General features: G+C 40.2%; 1 protein-coding gene across 2 annotated transcripts in view; it reads left to right on the top strand.

Annotated features, from left to right (window-relative positions):
* The first annotated feature begins 5,444 nt into the window (after positions 1–5,444).
* NOVA1 (NOVA alternative splicing regulator 1) overlaps positions 5,445–14,265 on the top strand; it is a 142,665-nt gene continuing 133,844 nt past the window's right edge. The window contains exons 1-2 of one of the 2 annotated variants that reach the window (XM_082283178.1): positions 5,445–5,647; positions 7,510–7,653. In XM_082283178.1, the coding sequence (XP_082139304.1) occupies positions 5,512–5,647; positions 7,510–7,653 (280 nt within the window). In that variant the 5' untranslated portion in view covers positions 5,445–5,511. Of the gene's footprint in view, positions 5,648–6,117; positions 6,260–7,509; positions 7,654–14,265 lie in introns of those variants that run through there. The other variant, XM_082283179.1, reaches the window with a different exon arrangement.

Below are 14,265 nucleotides of genomic sequence, written 5' to 3'. Positions count from 1 at the left end.
ATAGTAACAAAAGGTACACAATCAGTAACATAGTAAACTGATGAAGCTGCACTAGGAGATACTGCTATTTCTCACACACGATATTACACTGTTTCATTACAGTGGAATTACTCATAGTTTATACCATTTTAATCCCTGAATATCTATTTTTCTATTAAAACCAAAACAACACACATGCAAAAGAACATAAAGAAAACAGAAGATACTACTATTTTTGAAAGGCAATTGAAATCTAGTCTTTATTTTTCTTTCATCCTGAGAAACAAAAGGTCTTTAAATTATTGCACATAGAGATCACAAGACGGATGACTTTTTGGGGTAAGTGTTCAGCCACTGGAGTTTCAGATATCTGGATTGACAATGTCAATTCTTTGGGAGGGATGAAAAATGACCTTGTCCTGAGGCTGTCTTCTTTTCTACACTGAGATCTGGGTAAGTCGTCAGGTAACCCCTTATAAATCTGACCTACAGATTCAGCAGTGAAGAACTCAGATCAACTCATTTCCCCAATTCTGAAGAAAAGTCAAAAAAAGGATCTGTAAAATTTGATGAACTTTGTCAGAACAGGAGACAGGTGATCTCTCTGCTGAGAAATAAATGGGCATTGATTTCCTCCTTCCACCACCAGAAAAAGAATTTATTCACGTTATGACAAATAGTACGATCACATTTTTACTGATTCTAAGTTATCATTCTCAGTTTCCCAGAAAAAGAAAGCTATTACACAGCAATGGTCTACAATATGAAAAGGTTTAGCAGCTGTCCATGCTCTTTTCACTGTAGAGTATTAACACTTGGCTTTTAGTTCAGCAATGCATATAATACAGGTGCACATAATAAAACCAATATAAATGTGAAAAAAAGATAATTGGGTCATTTTCTGTCTAATATATGTTGAATTTTTTTCCCAAACATGGGTTTGATATTTTTCAGATTAATATTGCTGGAATCTTGGAGAAGTTCCACTGAAATTAAAAAATACTTCCTGATGAACAAACTCTGCAGTATTTAAACAAGCAACAAATTGATAAATTCATCAACAATAATAAGAGTTTAACTGATAGATTATTGGAGGAAAAAAGTGTCATAAACAGAAGATGGATGTTAAAGACTTGAAAGAGTCTTCCAAGTTCATCACTAACCGTAATTTTAGTGAAGCCAAAGTTTACAGGAGTCACAGCAATCATCCAGTAATGAAAAGCTGCCAGTCCTTTTGGACAAAGACAGAATTTGTTTTCTTTTACCTAGCCAGGATGTTTAAGAGGTATCGTTTTTCATCCAATGATTATTGGACTCTGTCATATTTCCCATAAGAGGAAAAATGAACTCTTCATTCTGTTAGTCAGATGAGAACTATCCATCACCTCTAAAAGAAACAGGAGATTGAGTCTTGTTCCACAAAGTAGACTTTATCAGATTAAGTGATGTCTACTAGAACTTCACCTCAGTTATTATTATTTAGATTTCTATTTGTTAAAATATATGCTTAATTTCTCCCTATTCCTAATCCCCTTCACTTCTAAGCATAGTCTCATGTCTGTGGGAGAGATTAATTTGAATGCTTCCATTCACATCTCCACCAGCTGAGAATGATTTTAGAAATAAAGCTGGCAAATGGAATTTGTGCTCCATGTCATCTCTGAACAAACTCTTACTGAAGTTACAGAATACATTATGTGGTAGGACATGACTGATACAGACAGGAAAGAAGTCAAAATCTCAGAACTGCTTGAAAAACCTCTGGTCAGGTACGCCAGTCTGGAGCTGGCTGAAAACAGAAAAGATGAACAACAGATTACAAATTTGGAAAAAGAGGAAAACTCTACTGATCAGTAGAGTTTTCTTCAGTACTTTCTGCACAGATATTACAACAGAGTGGGAGCAAGGTGGTATTACAGGCCGCCACAACTATTTTCACTCGTGCTTCAGACCATGAACAATGCAGGACAGTTGCCCGCATTTTGCTAAAAGCTGTTCCGTTCATTGCCCCCACCCATGACAAAGACACAGCTTGCTTTAAACTCCAAGTGACCTCTGCCACTAGAGGGCTGTACTTTATGTTATATTCCCCCCCAGACCTTCACTATCACTGGTCCAAGCAATTTAATAAGGAGAAAAAAGCGCATATTCTGAAGCTTACCTGTAAAAATTAAAACTTTCCTTAATACTAAATCGGTATTGGTTGAAATGTTGATTACCTGCAGCTATTCGCTTTGTTAAGTAGAACTGTTACTAAGAAACTATCTGAGAGGCTAGTTATGTAGTCAAAACTACTTTCTTCGAAAATAAGCCTGTCTTTAAACTACAGAAAAACCTTCTAAAACTACCAGAAAAGTTGAAAAAGCTTGTCTAAGTGGGATGGGAGATAATGTAGAGGGAAATTATTAAACAAAAGGCATTCTGTAGAGACGAGGGGAGGCACTTGTGAAACAGCTGTCAGTAAAGAAACAAGCTAACACAGGACAGACATCTGCTGAGTCTGAGGAAATTAGGTTTCAGGATTACCACTTTTTCCTCTAAGCTTATGGAAGTTAGATACACAAACAACATACCCGCAAATCACGTTGAAACCTTTTCTTATTCTACACTTTAATATTTCTGTTGTTAGGATGAAACAATATTTTTGTTTCAAGAATGCAATCAAGTAAATGTTTTATAAGCTAATTGGAGATCCCAAAGGGAGGACTTGCAGGTGCTGAATCCAATCAGATCTGTCACATAATTAAAATTGGTGCAGGGGCACAGTAAAACAGATGTGGTCTAAAAACCAGAGAATTGTTTGTTTCAATGTTGCTACAGATGAATGGGACATAGTCAGTGAGATAAAGAGAGCAGTGTTACAATTTATCCAGTTCCACTGCGGAAATTGACTCAAGATGGCTTAATTCGAACATCGTGGGGTTTATTTTTGTCTTCAAAAGTTTCTGTAAGTCATTCGCTTGGTTTACAAATAAAAAAGAGGCCTCTTAGGACTGATGACCCTACCGACTGGACCTGAGATTTACAAGTCATGCTGTGCTCTTTCTGGCTCAAATACTAATAAAATTCTTTGGCTGTAACTTAGTAAAGAAAATGGAAGAGTTAGAACTAGTCCCCAGTTTGCTGTACCATAATTGTGTCAGCAACTGCCAAGGTAACAGAAGCCTAGAATTTTATTTCAGTCAGTAAACTAAGCAATTATGAGTCAGAGTATCTTAGATACAAAGGGTATATGATGAGTAAGAAAGTTCCATTTTTATACAATCATTTTTCTGACCATATATGCTATCAAATTGTTACTGATCTGCTGCATCTATTTCATCTGCTGGCAAGGAGGCTAGATATCATATTCCTGGGACACAATTCCCAAAGAAGTCATTGAAAGTTTCCTATGTACAATGCTGGATTGAGTTCTTAATTTGTGAATGCATTTGGGCAGGAGCCTGTTTAGATGTTAATGTGTGCACGGTTTAATATCCTATAATGCATTACGTATCTGGCTTGCAATTTATAAGCAGAGGTGATGTGCTATATATTATACATGATATGTGTATTTTAAGTATTAAAAATTGTTTGGGGCAGTATTAATGGTAAGTGATTACTAAAACTAAGGCTGTCTCCCAGGGAGCTTAGAATGGAAATTGGATTTCATCCACAAACAGCCAGGTTTTAAGCTCGTGTATTAGGAGGAATCGAGTCAGCAGCCATGCCGCGCACACACACATCAATACGAATTTAGCACAGAGCGTGGTGTAATGCAATAAACACACGTTCCTAAATTTTGTACGGAATTGATGCTCCAGTACTGACCACTACCGTCACAGTTACAGCGGGTTTAGAAATTTTTTCAAAGGAAACGAGTCAATAAATAGCAGAGAGTCAAATAGTAAAAATACTTTTCTGGTGCACAGACAATTCCCCGCGCCCTGCTTACCCATCCCCCCGCATCTTACAACGTTTTAAGCGTCCACCTGAATAACTTGAGATTTGTAAACAGAAATAGCCTCCGCCGCAGGGAAATATCTTTAAGTTCTCTACGAAATATTTAGGTAACCAACGCGGCTTTGTGTCGCACAGCTCCAGCTAGACCGGCTGTCACAGCATAACAATAATATCTTTATTATTTCCTTTACAAGCCTGCGCGATGCAGCCCGGCGCGTCCCCGGCTCCGGCGCGGAGCGGCAGCGCTGCCCCCCGCCCGCCACCCGCGGCTGCCGGCAGGGACCGAGCGGGGACGGACGGAGGGAGGGCCGCGGCCACAGCGGCCGGGTCGCGCCGCGCCAGTGCTGCAGCCAGCCTCGACGAGGACACGTCCCCGCTATCCCACCGCCTCCTCGGGCGATCTCAGCCGTCCTCCCACGCAGCTGCGGGCCTGTGAGGCGCAGCCTGTAACCCAGGTGACGCCGCATCACGGCGGGGACCCTCCCGAGGCGGCAGCCGGCCCCCGCGCACTCCCGCCCCGCCGCCGCCCCCGCCGCAGAGGTTAAAACGCCCCCTCCTCCCCTCAACGGCTCTGCCGGCAGCGGCCCGGGATTGGCGAGACGCCTCAATCCCAGCCTCTCTCTCTTTTGTTCCGATTGGCCGCATCTCCCGCCTGTCTTCGCTGGAAGCCCCGCCCTTCTCCTTTATCACCCCCCCCATAGCCCCCCCCCCCAACCCCCGCCTGCCCTCGTACACCCCCGTCCTTGTGCCCCCTCCCATGGTTCTAACCTCTCCTGCCTTTAGGGTTTCTGCGGTGCAGCTGAGGGTGGCGGCCCCAGCCGGCCGCCCGCGGTGTTGGGGCTAGAGCGGAGCAGCGCCGCACCACCCCGGCAGCGATCCCCCTCTCCACCCCCGTGCACACGAGCCCGACAGCGAGGGAGGGCACGGGAGCCCGGGAGCGGCGGGCAGCTGAGCCGCAGCGTCAGGCGCGGCACTAGGGCGGGCAGGGGCGGAAGGGGGCTCAGAAACAGCGTGAATCATCTCCCACTCTCTCCCTCGCCCACCATTTACACCGCTCGCTCCCTCCTTCTCCCCCTCCCTTCTTCCCTCCCTCCCTTCCCACCGATTCAGTCTCTCTCGTTCTCTCTCCCCTCCTCTCCCACTCACTCTCTCCCCTCCTCTCCTCTCCCACTCACTCTGTCCTCTCCTCCTCCTGTCTCACTCTTTTCATTCTTTCCCCTCCTCTCCTCTCCCCCTTTCTCTTCCCTCTCTCGCCCCCCTCGTTCCCCTGTCTCCCTTCTCCTCATCTCCTTCTGACACTGCACTGCAGCTGCTCCTCCAGTCCAGTCCTGCCCGCTTCCCTCCCTCCTTTCCCTTCCCTCCCCCCGGGTGCCAGATAAACAAGGCGCGCAGCATCCTCGACAATCCCGATCTTAGCTCTACATTTTCGAAAAGGACAAGAGAACGGGACGAGCCCCCTCCCCTCCTCCTCCTCCTCCTCCTCCACCCCCTTCCTTCTCCTCCTCCTCCTCCTCCTCCTCCTCCCCCCTTCCCTCCCTGCCCCCCCACCACAGAAGGGAAGAGACAATTCTCCTCCGAGCAGCAGCAAACATGATGGCGGCAGCTCCCATCCAGCAGAACGGGACCCACACCGGGGTTCCCATAGACCTGGACCCGCCGGACTCCCGGAAAAGACCGCTTGAAGCCCCCCCTGAAGCCGGCAGCACCAAGAGGACCAACACGGGCGGTGGGTATATCCTCTGTCACCTCCCTCCCACCCCCACCCCCCCCGCCCAACCCACCCACCTCTCCGCTTCCCTACCTGCCTGCCTGCCTCTTCCACCCCCCCAGCCCCCCCGCCCAAAGATTCCCATTTCTCTAATGTTATCATTCATCAAAATGGCGTCGGTTTTCAGCATCTACCAGTCTTTTTATTTAATATCCACGCTGGGGCTGCACAGCCGTGACCCTACGGAGGCGAGGAGGGAGCACAAGGGGCTCCCGCAGCCCAGCTATCTCTCTCGCCCGTTTAAGGATGGGCGAAAATAAATGGCAGCTGGAAGGAGACGGCAAACGCTCTTCCCTCCTTCCACATCCTCGGGGTCGCAAGTTGAATTTCAGCCTTGCCGTGCGTTTTCCTCCTCCTTGGCCTCACTTCCATTGTCAGCGCGTACACGGCGTGTGTTTGCCGTGCCGAGCCGGGGGCGAGGGCTGGCTGGTGGCGGGGGGAGTCGCCCCTCGGCTGCGGGGACTCGCTAGTTAACATCCTGCTGTTCCTGGAGGAGATGAGTTATAACGGGACCAGCATCTCCTTTATCCGTTTGCACTGGAGTCGTCATAACAATGCACCGAGGCAGAGGTGAATTTATTTGCCCAATGTTGAGAGCATGGTTCCCCAGCTATGGTAATAGGGGTGGGCACCACTGTCACACACAGGCACTTACTGAGAAGCTTTGTAGTCTCAGGGAAGGGAAGTAAGGTGAACTCAGGTAATTTCTTGTGCTTAGGGGTAAAAAAAACCCCAACAACCAACTTTATGAAACAGGTTTCATGATATTTTGATATCTGTGCCAATGGGACGTTGCCATAATTACTGGGGGGAGCACAAGTCTGGGGAACCAGCGTACCCCCATTGCCTTGCACTTCTTCAGAGACAGTTATGGAGAAGTCCTCAGACTTCAGTGTAGCTGGATTTAGCAGTGGCATGAGGGCACTAAAATTTTTGCAGTTTCCAAATCAGACTGGAATCCTGTTTTCTTTCTCCCCTCCATTCATTCTATGTATTTTTTCCTGTTTCCATGGTATGCTGTAGTGCTAGTGATGGGTAGAGGACTGGCATTGTCTATCTTGTCACCTTTTAAGTGTATTTAAAATAAGTGACTTAGCCTTTTGATAAATTGGGAAAAATTCTTCTTAGTGTCCTTTAATTAATGAGCTTAAAAGAGATCATTGTCGCTTAAGAAGTGCTAAAGGAATACATCAGGATTACTTAGGCAAGTGATTCCATCTGCACCATGTTGAGTTGTTTTCTTGGCAGTGGCTGAAATGCTTGGAATAAAACCCCACATTTTGGGTGGGTTATTTGGTAGCAGAGTAGTCGTTTTGCTCACTTAAGAAGAATGCAAGCAATAGCTAATTGCTGTTCTCATGTGTTTGCTAATGACAAACAAATAGCCCATTAGAATTTACAATTCGTTCTTTCTTGGTTTTGTCATTTCTTTTGCAGTATTTCCAAGCCAGGTTGTAGTTGTCACTAACCACGTTTTCATGCAGGGCTTTAGTTTTTTTTAAGGGGTCTGATCATTTCTGCATGCTGTGGTTACCATTACAAAAAGAAAATCTACCTTTGAAATATAATTTTGGTATTATTCTCATTCTTTTACTGAAATAAGGAACCTATGTAGGTTCTTTGCTTAGAATAAATGCAGATATTTTAAACTGTCAAAGGCATAGTCTAAACATGTCTTGTGTAATGACGCAACTGGTTAGATGTAAATGCATGAATTAGTGGAGGAGTTTAAAGATGTAACCTTTTGTTTATTTGTGGGTCTGGGGAGGAAAAATGACAACTTATAAGCCATATTAACCATGCATATCTCAATTTTTCAGAGGATGGCCAGTATTTTCTAAAGGTCCTCATACCTAGTTATGCTGCTGGATCTATAATTGGGAAGGGAGGACAGACAATTGTTCAGTTGCAGAAAGAGACTGGGGCCACCATCAAGCTGTCTAAATCCAAAGATTTTTACCCAGGTAGGTGCAAAAATTAGGCAATTCTTTATTTTAAAATTCCCAGGCATGTATGCAGAAGTCAGTGTGTTTCATATATTGATGATTAAGCTTCCAGTGCAGCAGGAAGCATTATGTCTCAGAAAAGTATGTTACAAAGTGCAATAGTGAATATAAAGATTCTGTCTATTTTGGTGTATGGAATGGACTGAACTGGACACTAACTGCTTGAAATAAGTTTAAAGACATTTACAATATTTCTACAAAAGATTATTTTCATTAACATTGATTGCTTTATTTTTTATTTGAAAAATATTTAGCTTTAAGGAACCAATGTGACAGGTGGCGTAAAGATAATTGTTCGTTTGAAGTTTCCAGACATTGTAATGACAATTAAGCTAGAATGAGTAACAATGAGAGACTGCTTCTTAAAGAACGGGCCATTTACTTTAAATCCATTATGTACCTTCTTTCTGCTTCACTGCTTTGTTCATTGGCTCTGGAGTGAAGTAAAGACGACAAGTGCTGCTCTTAAAATATTCTTTATATTATGTTTATCATGATGGTGGAAGAAAACTATTATAAAACTGAAATGCTTTGGATGAATAAAAGAATTAGCATTTTATATTAGCCGTATTAATGCACAGGAAAAGTTTTTTAGTATTTGAGTGTAACAATAATAAATACATGAATTAGCATTCCTCTTTTATAAGGCTTCTGAAGAGAGAGTCTTATATAATGGTAGACAAGATTTTAGCTTCTGCAGTTGAATGATTGGGTTTTTTTTACCTAAAGATGAACAAATTAGCATTCTGTAATTGAACTTTGCTCCAGAGGACTTTAAAAAAATTGATACAAAATAACATAGTTGACACTTTTGTGTTTTGATTTTGTTATTTTGAAGAGTAACTGGTGATTTAGAATTGAGTTGACTAGCGCTCCTGACTTTTTTTTTTTGGAAAAATAAGAGCTGCTTTGTATTTGATCTATTTTAACAAGATGACTGAATTCTACAAAATAGCAAAGGCAGTTGGTATGGATGTAAACAGACCACTAACATTGGAGCATTTAGTTTTCCTGTCCTCTAACTTTACTGTCAGACAGAAGTGGATAACTTTGTATTAACAGAAATATTGTGGTCTATTTACAAATATGATTGTTGATGTGGAAATTCTAATGCACCTGTTGTATGTCTCCTTAATGAATGTAGTTTATAATACTTAAATGTCAGAGATTGAAGTGATGCATGTAGATCTTTTTCTTCCTGTTGAATGTTACAGCTTATGAAGTGGTGCTTGTTGCTTTTGAGGCTTTTTCTTTTTTACTTTTTTTTTGAAAGCTAGGAAAAACATGATCCTTTATTTTGAAAGGTATGATAGGGTGAAAAAAAAATCAGTGTAGAATTGTGAAAACTCTTGGAAGAAATAAAAGCATTCTAAAGAGCCTGATTGCAGAATTAATAACATAATCTGGGTAAAGAGCTGCAATAGTAAATTAAATTCACTGTCAATAGATGAAAATGAAATAGATTTTCTGCATTATACATGAGGGGTTATCAGATATGCAAGGATGTTACAGAAAATTGGTGTTTATGAAGAATATTCCAAATACCAAATTACGAGCCTTTTCATTTTACTACAGTTTATTTACACTCACTTGGAAAGGACGCTCCAAAGATTAGATCTTTTGTTCAGTGCTCTACTATAGTTCCTCTGTTTTCTGATTAAATCAGAATTACTTTTTTTTTGTATAGGAAATTGTAAAGATGCAGCAGTAGTAGCAGAAGAACCTTTGAAAAATAAAAAATCACAAGCTAGAATGACATGAGAAAAACATTTGCGACATAAACATATTCTCCCTTAAAATCAGCAGCAATAATATAAATAACTAGGGCAGGGACGCTCAAGCATTTTCACAGTAACAGGTGCAAATGAAGTTCCAGTTCGACTTTATACAGTCTGCCTTGAATTTGCAGCCATGCTGTGTCATATGGAAAGCAAGCATTTTAAGGAAGTTGGTGGCTGATACCTGCTAAAGCATGGAACAGGGATGGGAAATGGATTCCGGCGTGGCCAGCTCTTGTTAGTATTTCTGTTTGCATCTGACTACCAGCCCATGGAATTTTCAGAGGTCCTGTCATTCCTTGAGCTGATGGCTTTTGGGTTTCTTCCAGACTCTCTTGCTCATATAACATTAGGGAATACAAACCTTGTGAAAGAGCTAAGATAAAGTTATGGTTTATTTTTCTTACGAAGTTTTTTAAACAACTGCTGTTTTCCTAATAGATATTACTTAGTCCTTACCTCTGATGCTTGTGACTACAAATTTGTTTAATGTATGTTTCGCTGTGGAATGTTCTGTCATCGAAGCTTCTATGAAAATTTTCTGTATTTCCAAAAAGTTTTAGAAAAGTAAACTCCTGTTTGGAAAGGAGGAAGGTGCTTGTAATACAGAAGTTACGAGTAGTTCCTATGATCTAATAGTGTTTTTTTCTTTTCCCTGTGATATAGGACTTCAGTATGCAGACTGATTTCTGTTGGAATTATTTTTGTGCATCAAAAGGTGACATAATTACTGAAGAATTATATGGCAGCTCTAATTACAAGAATTTGAAGGAAAAAACAGCTTTGCATTGAACATTTTAGTTTACAAGATAGGAAGCAGTATATAAATACATTACTGTCCACTACAGTTTTATTTTTGAGTACACAATTTATTGTTCTCTTTTCAGGTTACCCGCTGACTTTTTCTTGTTGTCTGGACTCCTGCAATTTGACTTTGGATATTGTGCATAGATTATCCCTGATTCTTTTCTGTTCAGGCTTGTCCCCTAAGATTAGCAGAAATAAAATTAAAATGGCAAAATATGCCCTACTTTTAAACTAAATGGTGCTGATCTTTTTGCATAGAAAGTACAGTGTGTATTGACTACTAGGTTTTGGTTCAAAAGTTAATTACAGATTCAGCCAACTTGATAAAGTGGCTATTCTGTGAAGCTATTATACTGTATGGTTTTTTGAATAACACAAGAAATAACATAAGAAATTATTTCTGTTGTATGAAGCTGTCATTGCTTATGTGTTTCTCATTCTGCATTATAGTGAGCACCGGACTCAAAGCTACTCAGGCCGTATATATTTTTCCCTTGCGAGCACTGCCGTGGGTTCTCTCTCTCTTTCTCTCTCATGCATGCACTCACTTTCTCCCTCTCCCTCCCTCTCTCTGCGTTCCCACCCCAGTCTCTCACATATGCACACACATGCACAAAATTATGTTACATCACACCATGTTGTTTATCTTGCAACAGGCTCTTGCCTGGTCTGAACTTGGTGCTTGAGTGAATTTGAGTTTGGTTGGTGTTTTTCAATTTATTGGAATATGATGTCATAGGTGTACTTAAATTAGATTATATCAAGAGCAGAGATTAATAAAAGCACAGTTAAATGGGGATAAGGTTTTACTGGTTTTAGCAATATATTAGATGTGTTGTTCTTATAGTAGATTTCTAATCATCAGTGATCTCAATGTTTGGAGAATATAAAAGGCAGGAGTTTTCTCTCCCATCTTGTGTAGAGAGTGTATGAAGTATTGTATGGCTATTTTGTGCTCTTACCAAGGGACTTGTATTTTTAGATGTTTTCTGTTTAAATATCAGATTTTTTTTTAAACTATTTGTGTGTTATGGGAGATAGTCTAGCTACCCATTGTGTCAGTGCCCTTCTGAAAAGTTTCTTATTCTGACTCTTAAAAACCTTTCAAAAACATTGAATGTATGAATAACACATTAGGTTACAGGAATTTATAATTAATAATCTTATAGCATCATTACTCCTATAAACTGCTGGGAAGGAGAAAGATATATCAAACTTGGCCCTCCGTTGTTATTTCCTTTATAGAAATAGAGTTTGCAATGTTAATTTCTAAGTCTTAAAAGTGATGAAATCTAGTAAGGAAAGGAATGTTTTAAAAATTAACACTTGAAATTTTGTTGAAGTGAGATACAGCTCTTCCAGGTATGGAAAAGAGTAATAGAGTTAGAAGTGAGAATGGCTTTATTTTTTAGCTGTCTGTTGCCTTGCTTCCTTGAAGGGGTTCGTCATACATCAATAAATGCGTCTAATTTTTTTTTCTTGATGATCCTACTTTTTTTCCTGAAGTGTTGACATTAGCTGATTAGAGACTACATAAGTATATATCTAAGATTTTCAGATTCTATTGTAAACATTTACTTATGAGTAACTTCAGGTGTAATGGGACTGAGGAAATTACTAAATAGTGAGTAGAGATTTCAGAGGTGGAATCTAGAGCTGTATAGATTTTTTAAAGCAATCACTGATCTTTGTACTAGTTAAAAAAAAAAAAAAAGAGAGACCAACCACCAAAAACTCCCAAGTGTTGATTGCCAGCTGTTCAGAGAGATAATTCTCAGTTGGACAGTTGTCTGTTGCCTGGTTACTGAAACAGAATAAAAAAAGTTAGCTTGTTAGCCAGCAGATCTGTAGTATTTGCATTTAAAAGGAAGCTGAAACTGAATATGTAACTTAGTAGGATCTTGAGATTGTTACATATCTAACTTGTCTTGTATACTATCACTTAGCAGCGTCTCATTTGGTAGGCTTAGAAAAATTTTGAGAAGTTAAAGTAGAAATTTGGCACTGATTTTTTTTCTACCTGTAGGGACTTATGTTAATGAGTGAATCAACTTTGACATAATAAATAGCTTTGGTTTGCAAGAAAGTGCTGTGTCTTTGTCTCGTATAGAAAGGTTTATAACAACTTCTGACAGATTTGGAATAGTTAGTCTAACTTTAATAAATGACATAGGCTAACAACTAACTTTGTTGTCAAAATAAAAGAACAGAGTGAGGACAGCTGTTATGACAGGGAAATGCTGTATTTTAAGTTTTCAACATTTTCATTGTGATTGCTTTTACCTAGGTTTCAATATAATGGAAAACCAAAGTATTTCCAGTAGTTAGAAAGCTTATGCAGATGAAGGTGTTTCTAGTAATAGCATTGTTTTTTGATAAAGCTGGGATTTCTGTAAAGCAGTTATTTATTTAAAAAAATTAAATAAGACTTAAGTTTTCCCCTTTCATGAAGTTCAACATTTCAATACAATAATTCAATAGTTTTTTGTAGATAGATCCAAGTTTTAATGGATTCTTGATAGAGAATAGGTGTTGGAGCTAATAATTTAAAAAATATAAGCAGGGAATGACTGAATCTCTTGTGTTCCTCTTCTCCCTTGTGCAGTAAACAAAACATGTGCTTGCTTTTCTTAACGGGTGCAACCTGTAACAAGCAATATCTTTTTCAAATACTCTTTGATCTTGTTTGTTCTTAATTAATTTCATTAGCTTAGATATTGTCCTCAGTAGTTGACCAGAGAATTTATTTTGTCAGGGTTCAGTAGCTTTTTGGCCAGGGAAGAAAACCTTGGATTTAGTGAATTTGTCAGACTGGCCTCTAGCAATGGAGCACAGGCTGGTTAGGGAAGAGGCTTGCACCTTATTGCTATCACATTTCTGTCTTTGGACACAGTGCTCGCATAAAGTTAAGCAACAACTATTAAGATTTGACTGGCAAACATCTTGGGGTCTCATTGTTGCGTCTTGCAGCAGTGCAATGAGCTTTCCAGCCCATCTTAGAGTTTAGTTTGTTTCTTAACATTGGTCAGTAGGCCAGTGGGAGTTAATGGCTTGGTGAGGAGTATCATAGTTGTCAGTTGTCCGGTGTCGGAATGCTGCAGGTAATTGGGCTGGACTGGTGAGAGCTGTGGCCGTGTGCTTCTCACGTTGCACTGCAGCTGCTGTTGATCTTAATTAATCTGACCCTCAGAGGCTGCAGTGTCATGGTATAAAACGCAATACATAGTAGAAATGGGAAGGCTGCTTTTCTGACTCTTATTGATGGCCATGTTTCTAGGTAGGCCTTTTGGTTTTTCTGATTGAAGTACATTAAGAATTTTATGCTAGTGTTAAACAAATCCAATCTAAAACTGTAATATGTTTTTCCTGTTTATCAAATCTATCTGTTGAGTGATGAAGCTGCTGCACGTGTTTTTGAAATGTCATGGTTATAATGGATTTAGCAAAAATATTTGTGCTTATTCTAACAACAACTATTGTCTGTAAATGAAAAGAATTATACTATGTCTGGTATGAATTTCTGATGTAGTGTAGTATGTTTTGTAGTGGGAATGCTTGGTGCTTGTTTTATTTAGCCCAGTCTTGTGGTCTTTTTAAGGATTTCTAGTAGCATGGAAACATGGAGAATTGGAATTTGGTATTTGGCAAGTGGAATCAATTATTGTGCTGTGCATGTGCAAGGTTATTAATTTACTGTAGATATATGACTGTCTTTATTCTGAGTGCATGACATAGCTTTAGGAAAATATCAGGTTCCTTACATTCACCCTGGTATTCAGGGCCATTTTCCTTCCCCCCAGAGGAAATATCAAACTATACTTTAACCTAGAGATCTTTTAAGAGTTACAGTACAGATTTGTGTAGCTCTATTCCATCCTATTTTTGTTTTGATTTCAGGAGTTTTTCCATACCAACCTGTGATTGTTCACAGCATTATAAAGATCAACTAAATTGCTTGTATTTTGATAAAAAAATAGAGAGAGGA

Source organism: Coloeus monedula (assembly GCF_965178545.1).
Source record: "Coloeus monedula genome assembly, chromosome: 6".
In the NCBI taxonomy this organism is placed as follows: Eukaryota; Metazoa; Chordata; class Aves; order Passeriformes; family Corvidae; genus Coloeus; species Coloeus monedula.
The sequence above is the reverse complement of the archived record's forward strand: the minus strand, read 5'-3'. Positions and strand labels throughout refer to the sequence as shown.